General features: G+C 44.8%; 1 protein-coding gene across 3 annotated transcripts; it reads left to right on the top strand.

Moving 5' to 3' along the window:
• Positions 1–2,599: 2,599 nt before the first annotated feature.
• Positions 2,600–26,577, top strand: PCP2 (Purkinje cell protein 2). Of its 3 annotated transcripts, none has more exons than XM_075577280.1 (4): positions 2,600–2,751; positions 17,621–17,747; positions 21,572–21,723; positions 25,125–26,577. In XM_075577280.1, exons 1-4 carry the CDS (start codon positions 2,671–2,673, stop codon positions 25,269–25,271), a joined length of 507 nt encoding a protein of 168 aa, XP_075433395.1. In that variant the 5' UTR covers positions 2,600–2,670; the 3' UTR covers positions 25,272–26,577. The 3 variants fall into 3 exon arrangements, with proteins under 3 accessions (XP_075433395.1, XP_075433396.1, XP_075433397.1); XM_075577281.1 differs by lacking the exon at positions 25,125–26,577 and adding an exon at positions 22,898–24,631; XM_075577282.1 differs by lacking the exon at positions 25,125–26,577 and adding an exon at positions 24,438–24,631.
• Positions 26,578–26,801: the final 224 nt, after the last annotated feature.

Consider the following 26,801-nt stretch of genomic DNA (forward strand, 5'->3'; position numbering starts at 1 on the left):
CAGAACGGATTATTTTAATATGTGAAGATATTAAAGAATGAATTGTATTTTGGGTCTGGTATAAAAACTCAGAGCCCATATGTTATGTTAATGCTCAGGGAGGGAGACAAGTGGTCGACAATAAAACCCCTGATCAAAGACTTCCCCACCCTGCTTGTGTATGCGAGCACAACAGAAAGCAGGACGTGGGTACTTGAGAATAAGTGTTATAATTCACACCTTGGGACAAAGGCTTTCCTGTCCAACCCAGACTTGAAGACGCCAGTCTTGTGGGAGGGGGGCTGAGGAAATAAGCCCCTAATTAGAATAATACCCACCCATTGGGCAGGTATTACGGTGCCCCTCAGGTGAGGTGGCAAGGAGAGATTGGGTGCAGGTAATTGTTCTCCAATGACCTGCACTCAATGATAAGGTATAGAACTGGAATTACATATAAACCAGTGTCAGTCCTATGCTTGTGTTGTTCGTTGTTCGTGTTTTCGTGACTTTAAGTTTACCAGCTATTTGATGCCTGATGAATTGCTAATCCTTTTTCCTGATTACTTCATCATCCCCATTCCTGAGTAAGTGTCTATATTTTGCCTGTTATTTGTATATCTTGTGTTCACCTTCTTTAAGGAATAAACTCTATTTATTATATCTAAGTCGTGTTCAATTCAACCCAGACATTTTGGTGTGTATTATTATAACCTATCACTAGCTACTGTGACAATACCAAAGTATTCTAGATTCAAATGTGAGGCCATCTGTCCGAAAGCTAAAGCTTGGCCGAAATTGGGTCATGCAACAGGACAATGATCCCAAGCACCCCAGCAAATCTACAACAGAATAGCTGAAAAAGAAAAGAATCAAGGTGTTGCAATGGCCCAGTCAAAATCCAGACCTCAACCCGATTGAAATGCTGTTCCTGGACCTTAAGAGAGCTGTGCATAAACAAATGCCCACAAACCTCAATGAACTGAAGCAACGTTGTAAAGAAGAGTGGGCCAAAGTTCCTCCACAACGATGTGAGAGACTGATAAAGTCATACAGAAAACGATTACTTCAAGTTATTGCTGCTTAAGGTGGTTCTACAAGCTATTGAATCATAAGGTATACTTAGTTTTTCACACATGGCTTCTCCATTTTGGCTTTATTTTTGTTAAATAAATCATGACACGGTGTAATATGTCATGTGTTGTTGTTCATCTGAGGTTGTATTTACCTCATTTTAAGACCTGCTAAGGAACAGATGATTGTTATTATGTCCTGATATGTAAAACCATAGAATTCAAAGAGGGTGTACTTTCTTTTTCATACGTATGTATGTGTATATATATATATTTCCAGTGGTCGACAAATCACCAAAAAATCTATTCGCCGAACAAAAAAATCTACTTGCCACCTAGTACCACACGTGTGCTGCTTGGGCCAATAGGAGCTCGCCACGATGTTAAATCCACTCGACCGGGGCGTGGAAATGTATAGGTTTGTCGAACACTGTATATTTCATTAATTTAGGTTATGGTGGGTGAAAAAGGTGACTGAAAACCCTCCACCATATAGCATGTAATAATGGATTTAAAGCAAAAGGTGGCACTATGTGTTCATTTGTATGTCATTTCCCAGAATCAAATTGCAAAGTCAATATAACCAGCCTCACACTGATGAGACCCAAAAGGTCGAAACAGTTGTCTGTGGGTAGGTTCACTGGCGATGCATCTTAACCCAGGCTGTGCTGAAAAGCTGTGCAATGCAGCAAGCATAAGCTTATAGGGTCCATGTCAACATGGATTTGAAGCAAAAGGTGGCACTGTGTGCTCATTTGCATGTCATTTCCCAGAATCCCTTGCTGCAGTGGAAGCACTGTATGCTGGGGGATAATGGTGAAAGGCAGGGCTGCAAACCTGTCTAAGACATGCAGATGAGCACACAGTAATATTTCCATTTGCTATATATATATTCACTATAAAACCTTCTGCCGGGCCATATCCCATCCAGCTGATTCACACTGTAAAATAAAATGTTAGGGTACAATGGAGGGGGTAGGGGTAGGATTTGGAGCAGCACAGTACGTAGACATCTCCCTGGAACGCATATGCATTTTACTGAACAACGTGGGGTTAAGCAAAACACAACAATGTGACCATGAGACACGAGTGGCCAACACAAGGTATTGAAGTAAAATAATGTATATAGCGATTATCACGTTACCATGCAGCACAGTAACAATCGCGACGTTTCACACTTTTTTCGTTGCAATAATGTTGGCTATACATATCTACAGTATTTATACGCATCGATACATACACATTTATACACACATACCTATGCACATATCTACACATACAGTATATACACACACATACATATGTATATATACGCACATCTATTCATACATATCAATTCAAACACACATACATATCGATACATACATACACACATATATAAGCAGACAAATGTATACACTCACAGATACACACACCCTCTGCTCCAGGAACAATTATCCCAGATAATCTTAATGGGGGATTAACCAGCTCCTTCCTACAGATGTGGCCTCCCTTATTATGAGATGATTTAATGATGCAGCAGGAAGGGGGGGGGGGGTGACCCCACAGGACATTTTATAGGACTGTACGGCCGGGTGGGCACACAGCTATCTGTTCGCCCGGGGCTGGAGGGGGCAGCGGGATGGATCCTGTAGAGGTAACAGATGAGGACCTGGCCAGCATCGACTCCATAAACCAGCCTGAAACAGGAACAGGATCCACGGTGAGCAAGGGTTGTGTGTATACCAGGGATAAATCCCAAGCAGCTCCTCTACATACATTTTATAGGGTCTGTGTCTCAGTTTATAGGATTGAGCCTCCATCATATATCCTATTTGCACAATCTGACTTTTATAGGGTCTAGGTCTCAGGTTATAAGAAGGAGTATATTCCATTTATACAATAAGACTTTATATAGGGTATGACTCAGTTTACAGGCCGGAGCCTCCTCGGCATATTCAATGTAATCAATAAGACTTTAATAGGGTCCGTTTTTTAATTTTTAGTATGGAGCCTCTATCGTATTTATTATTTATACACTAGGACTTTTATGGGATCTGTGTTTAAGTTAATAGGGTGGACCCTCTACAGAATATTCTATTTATACAATAGGGCCTGTGTCTCAATCCATAAGACACAAGCTCCTTAATATATTCCATCACACAATAGGACTTCTATAAGGTCTTCAAAAGTATAATTGCCTGGATAGCACTCTGTATATAAGATAAAGAGAAATGTGGGTATAGTCAACATATTAAGTGCACAGAGAAATGGCCTTCCCCTAAGCCCTAGGTATAACAAAGAAAATAAGAGTATTCCCCAGCATGTTTAAAAGGGTCTGTATCTCAGTTTATATGAGAAAGCCTCCATTGTATGTCCCATTAAAAACCATAGGATTTTAATAAGAACTTTTTTTTAATTTTTAGGACGGACCTCCATTGTGCATACTATTTATACAATATGACTTTTATGTGGTGCATTTCTCAGTTTATAGGACAGAGCCATTGCATATTTTATTTATACAATCAAACATTTATAGGGTATTTGTCGCAGTTTATAGGATGGATCCTCTGTTGTATGTTCATTTAAACAATGGGAATTTTATTTATTTTAATAGACAATACAGTCTTTTTCTCCATTCATAGGACAACGTCTCCATTGCATATTCTATTTATACAATAGGACTTTTATAGGGTCAGCATCTCATAGTTACATAGTCGATGAGGTTGAAAAAAGACGTGAGTCCAAGTTCAACCTGTGCTAAATTTAGACAACAGATACTTTATCCTATATCAACATCTATAATTACATTATATTGATCCAGAGGTAGGCAAACAAAAACCCCAGTGACATATCATCCAATGATTTCTCATAAGGGGAAAAATAAATTCCTTCCTGACTCCAAGAATTGGCAATCGGATTAATCCCTGGATCAACATCATTCCCATGTTTACTTATTTGATATATCCCTGTATACCTTTCCTTTTTAAAAAGATGTCCAACTATTTTGGACAAATTTATTGTATCTGCCATCACAGTCTCCATGGGTAATGAAATCCACATTTTAACTGCCCTTACTGCAAAGAACCCTTTCCTTTGTCGTTGGTGAAATCTCCTTTCCTCCAACCTTAAGGGATGGCCCTGAGTCCTTTGTACTGTCCATGGGATAAATAGTACTTTTGAAAGCTCCTTGTACTGTCCCTGAATATATTTGTATATAGTTATCATATCCCCTCTGACGCCTCTTTTCTAATGTAAATAAATCTAATTTAGATTAGATTGTCCATCCCCTTTATTAATTTGGTGGCTCTTCTCTGCACTCTCTCTAGTTCCATAATGTATTTTCTAAGGAGTGGTGCCCAAAATTGTACTCCCTATTCAAGGTGTGGTCTTTATATTGCTTTATAAAGGAGCATAATTATGTTTACTCCCCTTCTATTCCTTGGCCGTTTAATGCAAGATAAGATCTTGTTTGCCTTTGCAGCTACTGCATGACTTTGGGCACTATTGCTAAACTATTGCTAAACCTGCTGTCTACAAGCACTCCTAAATCCTTCTCCATCAAGGATTCCCCTAATTTATCCCCATTTAATTTGTAAGTCGTCTGTTTATTCTTGCTTCCCAAATGCATAACCTTACATTTATCTGTATTAAACCTCATCTGCCATTTTACCTGTCCAAGTTTCCAGTCTCCCCATGTCCTTCTGGAGAGAAATTACATCTGCTCTGATTCTACTACCTTCCACAATTTAGTGTCATCTCAGTTAAAAGGATGGAACCTCTGTTGAATATTTAATTTATACAATAGGACTTTTATGGGGTACGTATCTCAGTTAAAGCAGCATTTTATTCCAAATACAAAGTTTTTTTTTTTGTTTTTTTTTAAATCAGTTGTGTAGTGTTAGATTATACTTATTGCACTTGTTTTTTGTTGTTGTTTTTCATTCCTTATGCCCCTATTAATAATTTTTAATGTATTAAGCTTCCTTGGGTTGCTATAGCAACCATTTAGGAAGCTAGACCACTTCCTCTTTTAAAATAGGCAGCCGTATTGTATGCCCTGGGAAGCAGGGTCTTCGCTGATTGATCACAAGAGAACGGATCGATCAGCATCTTAGATAATTGCATTGCTGTAAATGCAAGGAACTGCTGCATTAAAAAAAAAGGCAAGAGGAAATGCTGATAGGACAACGCACTTCTATATATTCCATTTATACAGTAGGACTTTGATAGGGTCTGTGTCTCATTTTATAGGACAGAGTGTCCATTGTATTTTCCATGTATACAATGGGAGTTTGTGTCACAGTCTATAGACTGGAGTCTCAGTCGTACTGTTTATTACATGTGTACACTAAAGGGTCCCAGAAAAAGTAAAATACTTTGTAGGTTGTGGTGCCTTCTAATGGACCAACATATCAATCGTACGCGGCCTTCTTGCGCATAGGTTTTTGAGATTGCAGAGGTCTCATTGTTATCTCTAAGCTGGAGACGGGAAGCCTACACAAATAGCGCATGGCAGGCGTTTTCCTCTGTGCATGAGGTGTTCAACTGATTAGCATACACTGGTGTAATCATCCATGGATGAGGTGTTGAGAGGATAAGTACAATGAGGCAGACGTACAGTATTGTTCTCAGGTATCAGTGTTGGGTGAGAACCAATAGTGTTATGTGTAGGGGAATCAGGACTGTGGACTCATGACTCACTATGTACAGAAAAAATATCACTTGTGAACACATTCACACATTCCCAGACAGGTCTGCAACCCGGCTATTCACCATTATCTGTTAGCGTACAGTGCTTCTTCCACTGCAGCCGGGGATTCTGGGAAATTACATGCAAATGAGCACACAGAGCACACATTTTGCTTCTTATCCATTTTAACATGGAGCCCTATTAGCTTAGGCCTGCCATATTACACAGCTTTTCAGCACAGCCTGGGTTAAAGAACAGACAGCTCTTTTGGACCTCATGGGTCTCATCAATGTAAAGATGGTTATACTAGCTTTGCAATATGAAGCTGGGATAGGTTTGAACCACACATTAAATAAGTTAGGATGGGTACCCATCCCACCCTAACTTATTTAATGTGTGGTTGACTCACTATGGAAACCTACAGCTATAGCAAATGCTAGGGGCCTTCCCATAGTGTGTCAACCACAGATTAAACGTCTACCGCCCTACTTACACCTCTATCGGTCCACTCCCCTGATTAAGCTTTTGGACAGAGATAACATGTAAGGAGTACTATGAAGGATAACAGGAAGAAACACGCAGCTGCCAGGTTCATAGAGATGTTATCACAGAGGTTTGGGTGAGTGGAGACAAGTGTGTGGTGAAGCAGGCAGTAGTAAAGGACCAAGCACAGATGTAAACAGAGCTGGGTACCCCTGGGGCACGGTAATAGATTGACAACTGCACCAACAACTTACCTGGAACTGCACCAACAACTTACCTGGAACTGTACCAATAACTTATCTGGAACTGCGAGAGTGATCCAAGTTATTCCTACTAATTTGTGAGTGCATTACCACTATGCATCTACTTAACAATACTAGCATACTACATTATATTGTAAGAAAATGGAAGCGAAGATAGAGAGACATGGGCAACATGATGTACATAAAACCCCTAAAATGTCCGCACGTAATCTATTGCCATATAATCACTCCCTATAACACCTCCTATTGCCCCATATAACCGTTCCCTATAACATCTCTCTCACGCTATGCTGATCTCTCTCTTTGTGCTGATCTCCCTCCCGCTCTCTCAGTGCTCATCTCTATCCCCCTCGCCCTGTGCGTCTCTCTCTCACTCCCTGTGCTGATCTCTCCCCCCTCTCTATGCCAATCTCTACCCCTCTCTCCCACCTCTCCCTGTGCTGATCTCTCCCCCCCTCCCTCTCTGTGCTGAACTTTACCCATTCCTCCATCTCTCTCCCACTGTCCCTTCTCTCTCACTGTCCCCCTCTCACACAGTTCCCCCCTCTCTCACTGTCCCCATATCTCACTGTTCCCCTCCTCCCTTCTTTTTCATTGTTCCCCCTCCCTGTTCCCCCCCTCTGTTCCCCTGTGTCCCCTTCTCTCTCACTGCGGCCCCTTTTCTCTCACTGTTCCCCCTCTTCCCTTCACTGTTCCCCCTCACTCTGTCCCCCCCCCCTCTCTCTCCCTGTCAAGGGAGACCAGACTTTTCACAGGGATCACAAACACCAGGGAGAACAAGATGGTCAAATAAGAAAAGGTTTATTCTGGTCGGAGTCAACAGGGGGCAATACAGTACACAAACATGGCAAAACTCACCAGAACAAGGGGTTATGGGAGACTACTAACTCACTAGTTGTAGGGCTCTGCTGAAGTGAGCTTATCTTGTTCCGTCAGTCCAGACTATCCCAGGACCAGGGATCACCGCCTACCGGTCCACAGTTCGAGACCAATCATGAACAACTGTGGAGCCCTGATCAGCATCGGCTTGTATAGGACCTCGGCCTCCATGTGAAATCATGGAGGATGGGGTGCTGACTAATCAGCTGAGACCTTTCCTCTGCTGAACCAATCAGGGCTTAACCGGACGGACCAATCAGAGCTGTGGGCAGTGACAGTGCCTAAGGACAGCCCCAGGGACTTAGTGAGCATGGTAAATTGGAACTGACCAATGTGAATCGAGCCTTGGCGGCCAATTACAGCCCTCCCGCAGGGGTAGACGCTTGGCTGCTGAGTAGAGAACCATACTCCTTTTGGAGTACTGTATGTACCTTACCAGCAGGACTGCTCACCCTTCTCTGCCTCACCATTGTCAAGAGACACTGCACTGGGTCCCACACAAAGTCTCTGATTCATTGTATGCTAGCCACCCAACCTTTGATAATGGCCCAAGCATACAATAAGTCACACAGAAACACATAGAAATACACAGATGCCTAGAAACCAAGGTACACAGATAGCTAATGTAGCTTATTGACAAGTCTGTAAGCCATTTTACAGACTAAGATGGCCACTCTGACCCTGTTACACTGGGTCGCCATCATGACTGGTAGGGGCAATTAGCAAGCTTAACCTTAATTATGCTGGGCCCTACCTCTCTCACACTGTCCCTCTCTCTCTCTCACTGTTCCCCCTTCTCTCAATGTCCCCCAGTCTCTCTCTTACTGTTTCCTTCCTCTCACTCTCATTCTCCCCCAACTCACCTCTCTCACTCTCCCTGTTATTCGCCACTCTGCCTGTAGCTCCGTCTGATTGTAGCTATTTCTCCGCTTGTAGCTCCGCTCCCGCGACCGGCTGAAAGATGGAAGGGACGGGAGACAGAGGAGGTTGGGGGCCCCTGTGGAGACCCACCAGTGTATTATATTGTTGATTGAATAGAGATCAGTACACGTAAAAATGCACTCACAAGGGTCCTTTCGTTATCTCGCGCGTCGAACTGATGATAGGGCTGGCATCGGAAAGGCTTTCCCCTTTCTCCCACGCAATGTCGTGCTACTTTCCGTTCCTGTCACATCCAACGCGTTTCGTGCTTCTGCAAGCACTTAGTCATGGACCACTGACAAAGTGCTTGTGCAGTATGCAACGCGTTGGATGTGACAGGAATAGGCAGTGATGAAGAAAAATGGCTATAGCCGCGTTCCGGTTTCCAGCAATCACGGTAGTCGCATCAGTGCCAGCCTAGAGACCTTATAATCAATCTGTCGAGTGATTTTATGAAAGGACCCTCATGAGTGCATTTTACTTCTGCCAGTTACTTGCACCACAGCTAAGCAGGACTTATATAAAAATAACTTTTGGACCGTATAAGCGACCTCAACCTAAAGACTGTGGTATTTTCAAAAAAATATCTTTTTTTTGTTTGTTTATGATACATTGTATATTTTTATAAACTTCTCACATAGATCTCTAAGAATACACTACCTTACATTATCTCTGTTATTACATGGTTATTTTGTAATATCTTGTGGTGTTATAGTTCATGAAGTTCCTTTGTTCTGAGTTTTATATATTATTATATAATATATATATATGTTTTGTTTTTTTTATATTTTGAAACTTCTATATTTAATCAAGTAGAGAAGCTTCTAGTAAAATCCCCCTTTGAGTGCACCAAATTTCTATTCCCATACTACATGTTGTGTCTTTTGCCTTTGGAAGCACATTTTACTTTTAGGTCAGTGCAATACAGGGTTTAAAGTTACAAACGCAAATAAAGTCCTACTATATCAAAGGAGCATACAATGGGAACTCTGTTCTATAAACTGAGAAACAGATCCTACAAAAAGTCGCATTGTATAAATGTAATATAAGATGGAGACTCGGCCCTATGAACTGAAACCCTATAAAACTCTACTTGTATAGATGGAATATATGACAGTGGTTCCCTTCTATACAATTAAAAAACAGAACCTATAAAAGGTATGTATAAATTTAATATGCAATGTGGTCCCTGTCACGGTAGCTTATGACAAGATATAATGAACACCAAATATCTGGGTTGAACTGAACGAGGCTTAGATATAATAAAATATAATTTATTCCTTAAATAAGGTGAACACAGCAATATAGTACAATTAACAGACAAGAAGATAACACTTACTTAGAGTTGGGGGATGGAGAAGTATCCACTAGCAATTCTCCAGCAGTCCAGTGACATTCAAGATGGAATCAGAAGCACAACTCCAGCACAACTAAAAACTGTAGGGTTGACACAGTTTATATACCTGTGCAACCCTATTCTTAACATTGAACACAGCCTATTGGTGAACAATTATCTGTATCCACTCTCTAATGTGGAGACACAGACTAACAGACTAACCCATGCCCTCAGGCAACAATCAGACTGGCAGAATTTGTTGATTGATTAATACTTAATCCCTAGACATTGGGTAACAATCAAGGCAGTTAACTTTTTGATTGCCGTGCTTAGGCTACTCAGCCATCTGCCCTTCATGACCTATTAGCCTAGCAAATGGCGTCTGCATTTTCAGAACAGATCCAAAATAAAATACATATACACTTTAATATCTGCACATACTAATAAGTTCCATTCTGGTGGGCTCAGTGGGTCGACCTTTGCCAGTTTTTAATGCCTACAGTGACTCCACATATTGGCCAAATATGAACTATCTGCGACCTCCAGAACTGGAGATACAGAAATGCACTTTAAAACATTAAAATACATGCTTATAATGAAACATGGGAACAGGGGAACATACATTTTCAAGGTGCAACAAGGTGCAAACCTCATCCCTGGACCGCAGTCCAGTTAACCTCTTGTCTCTCTGGTGAGGTCAGGGGATGGCCATATGGGGTGCAACCCCTTTAATACCGGGCCACCCCCTTTCTCCCTCTACACCTCCCCTTTTTAATGGGTGACCTGTGGCCCACTGGCCCTAACGGGGAGTGGGGCACTGCTGGCACCCTTAACGAACTCAGTCTCAGAGGGATAGTCCTGACGTGAAAGTCCATCAGCATTGCTGTTTTCACTACCCTTTTTGTGCTGAATCGTAAACTCAAACTCTTGCAAGGCCAAGCTCCACCTTAGCAACTTAGCATTCTCCCCTGATGCCCTCTGCAGCCAACTCAAGGGGTTGTGATCTGTGAGGACCATGAAAGCCCTTCCATACACATAGGGCTGGAGTTTTTTGAGTGCCCACACAATGGGCAAGCACTCTTTCTCAATGGTGGCATAGGTCACCTCTCTGGGAAGTAGTTTTCGGCTGAGGTACACCACAGGGTGCTCTCTACCGTTGTCCCCCAATTGGCTCAACACAGCCCCAATGCCATAGTACAAGGCATCAGTCTGTATGAGGAAATGTTTGGTATAGTCTGGGGCAGCCAGTATGGGGGCCCCAGCAAGCGCAGTTTTCAGTGCTTGGAAAGCAGTTTCACAGGCAGGAGTCCAGGTGATAAGCACAGGCAGTTGCTTCTTAGTCAAATCAGTCAGGGGTTTGGCCACGGCGCTGTACTGTCGGACAAACTTCCTTTAGTACCCTGCGGTGCCCAAAAATGCCATGACCTGTTTCTTGGTTTTTGGAACAGGCCACTGAACTATGGCTTCTACCTTGGCTTGCTCTGGTTTGCGGTGCCCTCCACCCACCCTGTGCCCTAAGTACAGGACCTCTGCCATCCCTACCATACACTTAGTGGGTTTCAAGGTAAGCCCAGCCTCCCTGATCCTATCTACAGTACCGACACACTTTATCCGAGTGTGGTCGGTACCGCAAGCCGGGAAATCTCCCGGCTTGCTAGTGGCCGCCCCTCGGCGTGCCGCGCGTCATAGACGCGCGGTCACGCGTCATCGGGAGCGTGCGCCCCCTGCACGCGCGTCCAGGGGCTCCCCGAGGGAGCCCTGGTGTCCCGCGATCGCGGGACAGCGGCAGGGGGTTCCGGGGGACCCGGCGGACCCGGCAGCGGTAGGGAGAGCGCCCCGATCGGAGGGCGCTCTTCCGCTGCTTCGGCGCGCGCCCGTCACTCTCGGGCGCGCGCCAGGCTACTGCTGCGGCAGAGAACGGGCAAATGCTCGAATAAACTCTGCCGCAGCAGTAGCACCGCAGCTACATGTCCTAAATGGGAGTCCCAGGAATTACTAAAGACAGCAATGTCATCTAAGTAAGCCCTGGCATAACTCTGCATCCCTTCCAGTAACCTATTGACCAGGTATTGGAAGGTAGCCGGGGCAGTCTTCATCCCAAATGGCATCACCAAAAACTCATAGAGGCCACTTGGAGTGATGAATGCTGACTTCTCCCTAGCCTCCAGGGTCAGTGGGATTTGCCAATAGCCTTTGCTCAAATCCATAGTGGTCAGATACTTTGCCCCCGCGAGTTCATCTAGTAACTCATCCATGCGGGGCATGGGATAGGCATCTGACACCGTCCCAGCGTTGAGCAAGCGGTAGTCCACACAAACCGGGTGGTCTTGTCCTTCTTAGGAACTAGGACTACCGGACTTGCCCAAGGACTCTGGGACGGAGTAATTACCCCTAGGGTCAGCATCTCCTCTATCTCCCTCTCCATACTGGTCTTGACCTCTGCTGACACTCTATAAGCATGCTTATGCAGAGGCTGCAGGTCCCCTGTGTGCACTGGGTGTTTTGTGAGGTGTGTGGTCCCTGGCATGTCAGTGAAGAGGGCCCCATACTTAGCTAGCATGTCCCTGGCTTCTCCCTTCTGCCTAGCACTCAACTGTGCCCTTATCTCCACCTGCTCCACAGTGTTTCCCTGCCTGCTAGAAATCATAAAGGGTCCTACAAGATCCATCGCTACTTTCTGGAAGGGTTCCCCTATTATCGGTAGGGGTTTCAGGGATGCCTTCACACGGTCGCCCGCCTTACCCACTCGCTGGCAGGCATCACAAGAGCGGCAGAAATTGCCCACATCTCGAGATGCCCCCGGCCAGTAGTAACGCTGTAATAACCGGGCCCGCGTTCTGTTGACCCCCTGATGTCCCGCTAACGGAATAGAGTGAGCTACCCGTAACAGTTGCTGTCGGTACCCCTGCGGCACTACTAGCTGTCGCTTACCGGTCAATCCCTCCTCTATCCCTGGGTTCCCTTCTTCTCTATACAAGTGTCCCTTATACCATAGGCAGTGCTCAGTGCCTTCCCCTGCCTGAGATTCGGACGCCCGAAGTCTCAAGCTGGCCAGGGTAGGGTCTGTCTTCACTGCCTCCCTAAACTGGGCTCCTAATTCTGGCCAACCCCCAGTCATGTCATTGTCCGGGGAATGGGGAAGGGTGAGGGGGAACAGTAAGTCAGTCTGTGGTTGCAACTGATCCTGGCTTACCTCCCCGGGCTCCTCTGCGCCCTCCGCTAACGTTGGTCCCAAAGGCTGGGGGACTGGCGCCGCCGCCATTGCCGCTGTCTGGCTCCGGGTAACCGCTGCCACTGCAGCGGGCTTGGGCACTCGGTCATAGGTGCAGGTCATCGGTCCCAGATCGTTGCCAAGAAGAACATCGGCATCCAAACCGGGTAAAACCCCCACATCCCGCACACCCTGGCCCTCCCCCCAATCCAAAAAGATTCTGGCCACTTGCAGGAAACATGGCTCTCCGTCGGCCACAGTGATCTGTATCCCAGGGCCTGGGATCAATTCCTCTGGCCGGACCATATCAGGTCGGACCAGGGTCACTGCAGCTCCTGAATCCAGCAAGCCGACTGCTTGCCGGTCACCCACTGTGACCGGGGTGAGATGTCTGCTCCGGCCGTCCGTCTGCTGCAGGTCCGCACTGAGATGTCCTCCGCTCCTGGCTGTAGGCACCGATGAAACCGGGACAGGCGTTGCATGGGACGTCTCGCTGGGAGTTGTCTCCAGGACCGGTCCGGAGTCTGTGGTGGAAGCCACCCGCACGCGGGCTACCGGCTTCGCAGCTGGGGTGCGTTGCCCCTGATGGGGTCCGCCGGAACGCAGGGGTTTCGGGCAATCTGGTCTGATGTGACCAGGGCGGTTGCAGTTGTAGCACCGGCGCTCGTGCCGGAGCTCCCCCGCCTTCGATGGACTGCTGCCCACAGGCGGCCTCTGAGTCCATTGGGGGGTATTGGCAGACTTTCTGGCCGGTGCCGCCGCCACCGCCGCCGTGGCTACTGTTTTGGCGGTCATCAGGGCTCGGCTGGCCACATAGTCATCTGCAAGCCTCGCCGCCTCCTCATAAGTCTGGGGCTTCTTGTCGTACACCCAAGCCCTCACCGCCGGCGGGCACTGCTCCATGAGCTGCTCCTGAAAGATGAGAGCAGGCGTTGGTAAGTCCGTGCCTCATAGCCCTCCACCCAGCGTATCCCGTACAAAGCCATGCGGGTCACGTAGGTAACATAGGACTCCTGGGGCTGCCTCTCCTCCTGCCGGAATTTACCCCGGTAGGCTTCAGGGGTAAAACCGTACTGAAACAATAACAGTTCTTTCAGGTGTTCGTAGTCATCAGCATACTCATCTGGAAGCGACATCATTGTCTGCTTAGCCAAGCCGGACAGTAAGGAGTCCAAACGTGCAACCCTATGCTGGGGAAGCACTTTGTACCGCCGGCACTGCGTTTCAAAGTTCTTTACGAAACTGTCAATCTGGTCAGTGCCTTCCACGAACCTGGTGAGACTGTGCTGGTCCAGCTTGAGTTAATCTGTGTTGGGTTGAACAGGGGGGCAATAAGCGGGTCTGTTCACTGCCATAGTGATAAACTGCAGCCGCTCCTCCGGTGTCCCTCTGTCTCCCCATGCAGTAATTAGTGCCAACATTTCAGGGGTGAACGGACTGGTAGCCGCAGCAACCAGTACCCCTCCTGTTGCACTGCTTCCGGGAGCTGCACTCGTGCCCTCCCCGAGATTCCGCCGCCCCGGCACTGGGTTCCTTCCCTGATCTCCGGGTGGCAGTAAAAGGGCAAGCTGAGCCGTATCCTGAGGCTCTGCAAGCCGGGTTTCATAGTCACCGATTGCGTCAACCATGTCTGCGACCTCCTGGTTCTCATAGGGCAGTCCATATTCACGGCACTTGTCCTTCAGCTGAGCTCGGGTCCATATGTTGGATGAGCCTTCAGCCTCGCTCATGGTTCAGTCGCAGCAGTGAGGTGGTTACAACTTGTGTTAACTGTTGCACTACTGTGTGTTCAATATCTTTAGTCCCAGGAACTTGCAATTACCATCAAGTTCCTACTATGTTACAGTATCCCGCAGTATACTGTAGCACAGGTCCAGTTCAATCCCGCCGCTGCCACCAGTTAATTATAGAGCTAGTCACGGTAGCTTATGACAAGATATAATGAACACCAAATATCTGGGTTGAACTGAACGAGGCTTAGAGATAATAAAATATAATTTATTCCTTAAATAATGTGAACACAGAAATATAGTACAATTAACAGACAAGAAGATAACACTTACTTAGGGTTAGGGGATGGAGAAGTATCCACTAGCAATTCTCCAGCAGTTCAGTGACATTCAAGATGGAATCAGAAGCACAACTCCAGCACAACTAAAAACTGTAGGGTTGACACAGTTTATATACCTGTGCAACCCTATTCTTAACATTGAACACAGCCTATTGGTGAACAATTATCTGTATCCACTCTCTAATGTGGAGACACAGACTAACAGACTGGCAACAATCAGACTGGCAGAATTTATTGATTAATTAATACTTAATCCCTAGACATTGGGTAACAATCAAGGCAGTTAACTTTTTGATTGCCGTGCTTAGGCTACTCAGCCGTCTGCCCTTCATGACCTATTAGCCTAGCAAATGGCGTCTGCATTTTCAGAACAGATCCAAAATAAAATACATATACACTTTAATATCTACACATACTAATAAGTTCCATTCTGGTGGGCTCAGTGGGTCGACCTTTGCCAGTTTTTAATGCCTACAGTGACTCCACATATTGGCCAAATATGAACTCTCTGCGACCTCCAGAACTGGAGATACAGAAATGCACTTTAAAACATTAAAATACATGCTTATAATGAAACATGGGAACAGGGGAACATACATTTTCAAGGTACAACAAGGTGCAAACCTCATCCCTGGACCGTAGTCCAGTTAACCTCTTGTCTCTGGTATCTGCCATATCTTGGCCTCCCATTCTTCTCTTGCCTTCTTCCATCTATTCGCCTCTCCCATATTTTGACCTCACTTCTTCGCTTGACCTCTCCGACCCTATTGACCCTTATCCCCCCCCTTGTTGCAATCTACTCCTCTCTCAACCTCCCCCCAATCTTGGCCTCTCCTGTTTTGACATCTCCCCCATTCTCAGGCTCTCTTTCATGCCCCTTTTGAATGAACGTTCACTCTCAGCCTCTCCGACACTTTGCTTTTCCGCTCCTCTTGACCTCGCCTCCTCTCCTTGCAGTCCTCATCCCTTTGACTTCCATTCTTCTCTTGACTACCCACATCTCTTGCCTTTCCTTCTTCTCTTGACCTCTTCTATTTTCATGATGGCTCCTCCACCCCTCTTGACCTCTCTCTATTCTCTTGTTCTCCACTACTTTCTCAATCAATGTTTTTTTTGCACACCGACTACCCAAGGGTTTCCCAGTGCAGATCAATATGGTGAGCAATTGAGGCCAGTGCCCATATGCTTAACAGATTAGTTGGGTCTTAAGTGGTTTCTTAAAAGCTTGTAAGGTGGGATCTTTCCAAAGCCTGGGGACTTCTGCTGAGTGCCTTTTGAAGTGAAACTTCTTTGCTGGCACCTACAAAAATTTTGCTTACACAAATTACCTTCATGCTGACGGAAGTAGTGTAACGGAAGTGACGGGGGAGGCCTGTGTTGGTTGTGCACAGAGGCCTACGGCGCACGGCGTGTATGCGCAGAAGCAAGGGGACACGTGGGCGCGCAGAAGCAAGGGGACACACATAACATTTCTTGTACATGTATAATAGCATTATGTTAACAAAAATAGAGAAAGGCAATCTACAATGAAAAAGAGCCAATTAATATATATTGGATCATAGCGACTTAGGTTGTAATAAATTATTGTATGTAGAGGAATAGAAAACATATTAAACGTTTCTTAAAGTAGATAGGTAAGACTCTAACAAGCACTTTACATTTATCCACGTCCTTCCTCAATTATTGCATTACCTAAGCAAAAACTAAAAACAATGAGTAATATGAGCCCAACAACTTTCACAACTTGACACAAAAATCTTTCTTATTGGTCTTCAATAACAAAGATTAGTGTGTCAAGTGTTGAAAGCTGACAGGGGCAATTTGTTAGGTCGGATTAAGGCAGCATTTCTATATTAGAACCGGTTGAATAGTAGATAATCGCTGGTAGATTTTAAAAGGGAAATGTTAAAACAGTAAGTACGTTCTCAGTGAAACTTCTTTGTGTTTTGTCACTGAAATTGTGTTTTGATGTTTTTGATTGAATGAAAAACTTTTGAGAGTATAATTACAATTTCAGTGACAAAACACAAATAAGATTCACTTAAAATACGCATGCTCGCCACCCCCCCCTTTTTTTTCATCCTGCTGAATTTACCACCACCCCTCTCAAGACGGTGGATCCCCACTGCCTTGATCTCTCTCTTCTCTTGTTCTCCATTGCTCTCTTAATCAACAAATCAATGTTTTATTAACGTGTTGTTCCTGACGAGGCTGTCCCAAAGCTTGGTCACTTCTGCTGAGAATGCTCTTTTTCCAATCCTGATTCATTTCAATTGAGGAACACGGAGCACCAGGTTTTCCCTTCCTCTTGGCCTATCTCCCCCCTTGACTTTCTTTATCTTATCATCTCCCCCCTCTCGACTTCTCTCCCTCACTTGACCTCCCCTACTCTCTTGACCTATCCTACATTCGGCTCTCCTTTGCCCTGCCCTCCTCTCGACCTCTCATCATGTCTCTTGGCCTCTCCTATCCTCTTGATCTCTCCCTTCCCTTAATCTTCACTCCTCTAAACCTTTCCCCTCTCTCTTGACTCCTTCTTATTTTTACCTCTCCCCTCCATACCTCATTTGACCTTTAACCATTGCTGACATTTCTGTGACTTTTCTGTGTCACCATATCACCATTCGGGGAGAGAGAGACTCCATGAGACATAGGTGTCTTCTGTCTGTGTCACTGTCACCATGCTGTGAGAGGGACAGGCTCCCATCTGTCTGTGTCACGGTGTCACCTTGCAGGACACCACAAAAGAACAAGAAGGCTTTTTCAACCTACTCACCCACGTCCAAGGCGCACGAATAGATGAGCAGCGGTGTAATATCCAGATCGTACATAGCGGAGGAGCACAGGACGGCAAGGACAGCTGTAAGTTCAGTGAATAGAGCATTAGCGAGTATGTCTAAACATTGTTAATGAACACGTTGTGCTGTGTAATGATAACGAGTGTCTATACGCTGATAATGAACATGCAGCGCTACATAGCAATGCTGAGTTTATACACTGATAATAAACATGCCAAACTGTATAATACTATCGCTATACGCTATACACTGATAAGGAAAAACGCTGCACTATATAGGGATGCTGGGCGTCTATACACTAATAATGAACATACCTTGTATAATGATGCTGAGTAACTCTATACATTGATAACGAACATGCTGTACTGTGTAATGATACTGAATCTACTAATAATCAACAAGCTGCGCTGTATAATGATATTGAATATCTACATACCAATAATGACTAATGCTAAGCATCTATACACGGATAATGAACACACAATGCTGTAATAATGATGATGGTTATCTCTATACAATAATAGATGCGTACAACAAAAGATAAAAATACCCAATGCTACATCCAATAAAATACATACAGTAGTTAAATACTTCAATGTTGAAAATTAAAATGAATACACACACAATCCCAGCAAGCTCTAACCCAGCGGTGCGCAAACTGGGGGCGGCAGATTTTTCTGGGGGGGGGGGGGGGTGCGGGTGGTTGCAGAGGCCCCATGCTCTTCCCCAAGGCATTTAAATTAATTGTCGGGTGATCGCTTGAGGCCCCTGCAACACTCCCCTTACCTTGCTTCAGCCGGCAGTGTGACGCGTCACCATGGCAATGCGCATCAAATGACACCACTGGGCCATGTGACGTCGCACGCATCAAATGATGCCGCGGGTCATGTGACGTGACATCACATGACCCCGCAGTGTCATTTTATGCGGATGCAAGATGGGGGGAGGGGGGGCGTGAGAACCGGGGCAAGTGGGACAGGGGGGCGCAGCAGCAAAAGTTTCGCTCCCCTGCTCTAACCCCATAACTTTCATTTTCAACTGGTATCAGTTGTTTGGAGGTTAGTGGCTCCTCCTCCCAGGGTTTAAGCTCACCCCTCCCCATTTTGTAAGCAGCAGTTTTTTTCCATGTTCCTGTGCAGGACACGTCTATTAATGCCATTCTCCCTCCCCTGCAGAGGTAAATGAGAATGTTTCACAGGTAGTGCTAGGACCTGCGTACTGGCAATGCCGTGACGTGGCTGCAGGCTTATAACGCTTTGGCCAAAGAGATTAACTAAATGACCCTTACTCATTAAGTAAGTTAGTACGAATACTAACATTGAAGTATTTAACTATGTATTTTGTCACATTGGATGTAGCGTTGGGTATTTTTCTCTTTAGTTGTATACATTTGGCCCCGCTCAGTAACACTCCTTTGATACAAATATATATATATATATATATATGATGTGGTGGGTTCTGGGGTTAGAGCTTGCGGGGATACTGTGTTTATTAATAATAGATGTGCTATCTGGGAACTGTTGAACTGAACAATATTTACAAACGGGGTCCCGATGTGATGCACTCAACAAGAGCCTCAACTGAATATAAAGAACATATAACTTTTTATCTAATCCGTAAAATAAAAAGCAAATAAGGAGAGACCTAGATAAAATAATGAGCTACGACTGTATAACTAACAGGGCAACACGTGATGTCACCGAATGGGTATGAGGTCTGAACCATATAGTAGAACACCATGTGCCTAGTTACTAAAGTGCTAATAAGAAGGTCCCCTGAGGGACGGTCTAGGACGTTTCGCCACGACCAAAACACCACCAGCGTTGCGCCGCCGGAACAATTTTCCGCAGGGACATTTTGCTGAGGGACACTTCAACGCGCTGTCCGCTCCTGCACCCAGCGTCTGACTGCCCACTCCAACAACTGCATGTTTAAGCGTCCCGCACGAGACTACTACACCGCCTAGGCTGGCCACTCCGACGCACCATCTTTAAATACCCCATCGGAACATCCCGTCTAGGTTTAGCGGTCCCGCACGGGGACATTTAAACATGCAGTTGTCGGAGCGGCAGACCTGGCTTGGCTTGTCGGCATCAGGTGCGCGGCGGAGCGGACATTGCGGGCGGTGTCCCGCGGGGACCTGCCCTGCAGTGAAATGTTCCGGCGGCGGAATGCGAGCGGCGTTTCGGTCAGGGTCAAACATCCATGGCAAAATGTCCCATTCCGTTGGCGGATAAGTGGGGACAGACAAACAAAAGAAATACATTGTGAATATATATATATATACAGTTGTTCAGTAATAGGTGCAGAGGAGATACTGGTAACCTATTTAAGGATTGCCACGATTGGTTTTGCCTAATTTCATACAGAAAAATGTAAGTGCAGATCCACTATTTTACATTCAGGTTTTTTTTGAGAAGCAATATTGTACCATTGCGCACTTTACCTCTTTTTCGGCGCCTGCGCTCCCCACATTTTTGAAGATTGCTACATTGGGATGAATTTGAGAACAAGTTCAGAAAAGGGTTTGAGAGCTTATATTTTCACTTTGTGTCACTGGGCTACGCTGTAATACCATCCTGCAGTGGCTGTACTAAGTAAAGTAGAGTTGCTATCTATTGGCTAGAGAGGTATTGGAGAAAAGAACTGACATGGTAGGGACTGGCTGCAGCTTTTCTGCAGCCTGCTGTGCCTGAAGCGCTGCCACCACATGGAAAGAACCTAAGGATCACCCTAAAGCCTGTCCTGTGTCCCACTACATCTCATCTCTCCTGGACCCTCACAGGTAACCAGCACCACACGTACCTGTAGCCTAGGCAAGATCTCCTAGAGGGGGGAGGTGGGGGGGTCTAAGTAGGGCTACATATATTATTTCTCTTTTGAGTATCAATATGTAGTACTGATTTTAAATGTCACTTAGCGCAGTCAGGAGCGCCCTTTATCCATTTTCATTTGTACACATGGTGTTACACTATATCAGGGGTTGCCAACACGTCCGCATGAGGCACTTCAGTGCTTCGTGTGCGACTCCTGCTGCAGGTACAACACGGGTAAGAGATCGGCAACCCGGCTCTTTCAGCAAGTACTGTTACTAATTGCTCAGTAAGGGGGCCTGGGCAGCCGGCCGGCCCTACTGTATTCTCCCTCCCTCCCCCGTTACTCTGCTTGCGCCCCCTGCATACCCGTGCCGGAAGTTGGGCCTCACTTCATCAACGCGGGACCAGAGGCCCCTCACCGTGGTCCAACATAAAGGGGTGTGTAATTGTGTGTGTGGGGATTTGAGTGGAGGGGATAATTGAGGGAGGGGGAGAGGGGAGAGGATGATAGAGGAGGGAGGGGAAAGGAGGGGAGAGAGAATGAATGATTAGGTAAGTATTCATTTTGTGATTGTGGCCCTTTGACAATTGTTCTGGTAAATTCTGGCTCCAACTCCCAGTCAGGTTGGTCACCAATGCACTATATGGTTCAGACCTCATACCCATTCGTTTTACCCTCACGCAGCAGATTAAACCGTGTTTACAGTCATTCAGTCGCAGCTCTAGTCATTCATTGTTTTAGTTAGTTCTCTCCTTATTTGCTCTTTATTAATGACTAGATGAAAGGTTATATTTTCTTTATATTCTGTTGAGGCTCTTATTGAGTGAATCACATTAGGAAGCATTTTGTAAATATTGTTGGGTATCTCTGATAAGGCACATGCTGCGCTGTATAATAAAGCTGAGTATCTTTATGCTTATCATGAACGTGACACAATCTATACGGATGATGAGAACTTATACACTAATGAATGAAAAGAATGCACCCTACAATCATGCTGAGAATCTATACACTGAGAATTGCACATGCTTGCACTGTATAATGATGCTGTGTATCTCACCCTCTCTGCAGCTCCAGTTACTCCACCTCCTGAGATGAACCTTCTAATGGATATGCTCGCTCAGTCCCAGAGCCGTAGACTGGACGATCAGAGGGCCGATTTTACCCACTCCCCAGGGTTCCCTGACACTATTCAGGGTCCCCACGACAATGGGAGCCTGAAGGTGAACTATTAGCACAGCATCCTGTACTAATCCCAGCTACTACTGTATGATTGCATCCTGTACTAATCACAGACACTATGTAATTGCACAGTGTCCTGTACTAATCACAGCTCCTTTCTGCACAATCATTATCCTGTACTAGCCATTGCAACATTTCTGCACATTAACCTTTACTAATAACTGCAATGTGGTTTTTTTTACATCCAAAAGCATACAGCATCCTTAACTGAACACAGCTCAGTGTGCGTACACTGTCTAGGGTTGCCAGGTGTCCAGTATTGAACCGGACTGTCCTGTATTTGGACTCTGTCAAGTATAAAATGAGGTAATACTGGACATGTATGTGTCTCCGGTATCACCTCTCTGGACATAGTGACATGACCGGCGTGGAGGGCCGCAGGATTTCCCTGAGCAGGGAGAGAGCAGCGCTGTTGCTAGGGTGCTGGGCAGCTTCCTCCATCTTGACTGGTTGCTGTAGCCAATCAGGACAAGGTTTTTTTTTAGGAGCCTGGGGGTGGCGCCAAGGAGAGCAGGAAACAGCATGGAGCAGAGAGAGGTTAGAGGGGTGTATGTGTGTGTCTCGAGTGCATCGCACCTTTCGCCATTGTGTCCAGTATTTTTGGAGAAGCCACCTGGCACCCCTACGTACACATATAGTATCATATACTAATCCCAGCCTCTCCTCTACATACACACAGCATTATGTACTAATCCAAGTCCCTCCTTTGCACACACAGCATCATGTACTAATCCCAGCTCATCTGCACACACCATTTTACACTAACCCACGACTTTGATTTGCACACATCATTCTGTACTAACCACACTTGCAGTAATAATAAATGGAATATAGTAGGGGGGGGGGGGCAAGAGGAGGGTGGTATTAACTGATTTTAGGGGCTTGAAGCTAAAGTTCAGTCTTTTTTTAAAAAATGTTTTACTTCAATAGTTTTATGTGGGCAATCTCTAATTACCTAAAGAACTGCATAGCTGCCGGTCAATTCGTTCTCCATCTATTGATCGGCAAAGTTTGGCGACATCTTTAAATATGGGGAATGTAAATCGTTGCTATAGGAACGAGCATGCTTGTTAAAATAGAATACTAGAAAATTGGTCTTTCAAAGTTGTTGTTTTTTTAAACAGAAAATGCTAAAAGTATTTTTTCTTACTACAGAACTGATTTATTAAAAAAAAAACCCCACACATGCAGGATATTGATTGAACTGCAGCTTTAAAGACCCACTGGCCACTCCCACAGGCGCAATTACCAAGATGTCACCTGTTGTTCTAGCACACAACTCAGCCAGCTTCTTTGTCTGATTTATTTGTCCACATCTTAAAAAATGGCTGCCTTGATCTGATAGTAAGGATTATGGGTCCATACTAGGATGTGTGATTGTGCTAATCATAAAGTGAATTAGAACTGCACTGTTGTGACATTGTGTTATCATTGCCATGTTGTGTTTAATTGGGCTATCACTACAATATTGTGTTACATTGTATCACTGTCATATTGTGTTATCACTACAGTATGGCGTTCAATTGTGTTATCATTGCCATATTGTATCATTATTATAATTGTATTTGTGTTGTAATATCGCATAGATTGTTTCAACAAAACAATGAGATTGTGTGATTGTGTTAATCTTATACTTGGTTAAAACTGCAAAATTGTAATGCAGAATATACTGTGTTATCACTGTCATATTGTGCTATATAGTGTCCTTTTAACATTTTGTTATCAGTGCAATAGTGTTATCACTAATATTCACACATTATATTGTAACATTGCAACATTATGTAGTCACTGTAATAGTGTGTCTTTTGTTTTTAATATTCGGTTGCTCTTGTAATGATTGTGTTACCTGTATTACTATAACATTGAGCAGAAGAAATTTTGTTGTGTTGTTATACTGTACAAGCAATCCTCGGTTATCCAACACAATGCGTTACTCAAAATGCCGTTGGATAGCGAAACGTTGTAAAGCTAAACACGTTTTCCCATAGGAACACTGTTTAAATGAAAGGTTCCGTTCCTGAAGGCATTTTTAATGCTAAAATACACAAAATATTTTACGCAGACAATAAGATATGCAGCACACACATAAATTATATAGTGCATTTACTGTATTATATATATAATATAACATAATATATAATATAAAAATATAATATATTATATAGTATAATATATATTATATACACATAAACAACTTTGCAAAGCATCGTAACAGCGTTGGATAAGCTGTTTTGGCGTTGTAAAAATGAACATAGGTATGCATTGCATAGCGTTGGATAAGCCATTCGTTGTAAAACGAGGACTGCCTGTACTGTGGTAATTGTATTGAGGTAAATGGTTAAAGGACTGGACACAGGTCTCTCTGCCTTGTAATACCAAGCCCTATACAACCCAACATCCTGCTGCCCTCTCTAGTAACTTGTTTTACCCCTCCCTATACAACTAATGCCCTGTTGCCCTCCTTATTGCCATGTTATACCCCCCATAACCAGTCTTTGGAGTGGTCCATAAAGAGCAAACGAGGGTCCTCAACCAGACCAGTCTACCATTTTTACACGCCAAAGTCAGATATAATCAATCGTCCTCCAAAACCTGATGAGAGTCCATCTGTCTTATCCATCTTCTTAATATGGTTACAGCTATGAAGTCTTCTGATGAGAAGCTTCTACCCCTCACCATCTCCCTCTTCATTTAGAACTGACCATAACCACCTCCTTCATCAGATTTCCCACATCCCCGTCCATCCCTGGAGAAAAGAACATGACCACCTGAGATCCATCAAGATGATATTCTGACCCTCGTTAAATCTCAACCGTAGAACCCTGTATCTATTTATTCGTCTTATAGTCCTCTTCTTCTCTCAAACGAAATAAATCTCTCTGATTTCCAGTTTGATTTTCTGGTCTGATCTGAAATTGAGGCTCAATTCTGGTGTAACTTATACCTGGGTGAAATTTGGGTTTAAGGTCGTGGAGGTGGAGATCCTTACATCAGTGGAGCAAAAATCCATATTATTCCGCTTACTGAAATGATGTCTTGGGGATATTGTAAATAATTATCTTCCGAGGATAAACAAACTTCTAAACTCTTGTGCTGACTACACGTGACATCTTGGAAAATATTTGTGAAATCATTATACTATTTCTCTGCACCTTGATTACATAACCAAGGAGCAGAGAAATAGTACAAGGATTTTCCAAAGTGTAAGGGGAGGTACAGCATGTCACCCCACAGTGGAATGTGCAGGTTTCGTGGGACATAGGTGCTTTCTGTATGTCACTGTGTCACCCTGTGGGGGGGTAGGGAGGGGGCAGTCTCCATAGGACATTAATCCATTCTGTCTGTGCCACTGTCATTGCCAAAAGTGCCCTCTCTTCTTTAGGACCCAGAAGTCCCTCCTGTCCCAGAGTCTCAGCTGGGTGTTCCCTTCTCTGCTGGTGCTGACTATTTTACCTTCATCAACCAAGTACACAGCCAGCATCTTGAGAGGCTTCTGAAGAGCCGGGGAGGCCGGAACCACAAATCCTAGAGGCCACCTGCCCACCTAATCTTCAAATTTATGGTCCAACCTCTACAGATTAACCATATATACTACATCGAGGAGAGTGAGGGACAAAGGTATGAGAAATGAGCTCATAACAAGGAGGCACTCAGGACTTGGCTTACCTCAGGGTGGTAGTGTAACCCAACCCTTGATGCGCTACGTTGCTCCTCAGTGATACATATTAAAAGGTAAACCCAGTCCTGAGTGCTATATGACTGATCTGTCCAGCCGTAAAGGTAGCTAGTGCTCATTCCCTAAACTGTACAGCCCTAGACATGGCAGGCCAATTCCTTAAAATGTACAGGTTCTGTTACACCACCCCCACCCATGCTCATTCCAATGTTATTTAGCCCTAAAGGTTCCAGGTTCTGCATCCTGAAATAATTTTCAGTTATTTCTAGCCCCATAGGTGCCAAGCTTTGGGTTTTTGCGCTAGTTTCGTGACTCAGGCAGATGAAGGCGGCTCTGTATATAGGATACGTCAGTCCTAAATACCAGGCTCTGAATACAACAACTATCCAGTCCTAGACATGACAGGCTCTTGTGTTCCTGTTCAGTCATAGAGCTGCCAGCTGCCAGACTCAGTGTCCCTCTCCAGACCTAGAGATACCCAGTACTCCTTCCCTGAACTGTAAAGCCCTAGACGTAGCAGGATAATTTACTGAGGTGTCCAGTCCTAGGGGACACATTAGTTTTCCCTACCTAACCTTAGAGCCGTGGTTTCCAACCTTTTTTTGGTTAAGGAACCCCAAGTGAAATTCTGAGGAACCCCCCAACCCTCTCTAATAGCGCGTCTGAGATCAGATGCATTGTAAGGAACCCCAACCCTCTCTAATAGCGCGTCTGAGATCAGATGCATTGTAAGGAACCCCAACCCTCTCTAATAGCGCGTCTGAGATCAGATGCATTGTAAGGAACCCCAACCCTCTCTAATAGCGCGTCTGAGATCAGAAGCATTGTAAGGAACCCCGTCCTTCTCTAATAGCGTGTCTGAGATCAGATGCATTATAAGGAACCCCAACTCTCTCTAATAGTAACTCTGAGATCAGATGCATTGTAAGGAACCCCAACCCTCTCTAATAGTGCGTCTGAGATCAGAAGTATTGTAAATTCTTCTGTGTTTGATAAAATTCTCAAATGACCCTAAAATTGCAGAGAACCCTGGATGAAAAACAGGGAATGCTGTATCATTGTGCAATCTTGGAAGTACCAGACTGGTGTAAAAATTGGTTCCTTATTTTAAAAAAAGTGTCCCATGCTTTATATATCAATAAAAACCCTCTCTATGAAACTATCTGTGTCCTGGTTACTTCTTCCCCTTGCAAGGTTGGGACCTTTTAATAAACGGGATTTTAAATGAGGGTCTTCAAATTATTTGCCCTCAACAAAGATGAAAGTTAACGCCACACAATAGAGGTAACACGCTAACAAAACAACCGGCAGAGGACGGTTGGTCGAAAGTAAAGTGGCCGCCGTTTGCAGCAGACAAGAAAAGTACCACAGAATGAAGTGGGG

Source organism: Ascaphus truei, chromosome 20 (assembly GCF_040206685.1).
Source record: "Ascaphus truei isolate aAscTru1 chromosome 20, aAscTru1.hap1, whole genome shotgun sequence".
Classification (NCBI taxonomy): domain Eukaryota; kingdom Metazoa; phylum Chordata; class Amphibia; order Anura; family Ascaphidae; genus Ascaphus; species Ascaphus truei.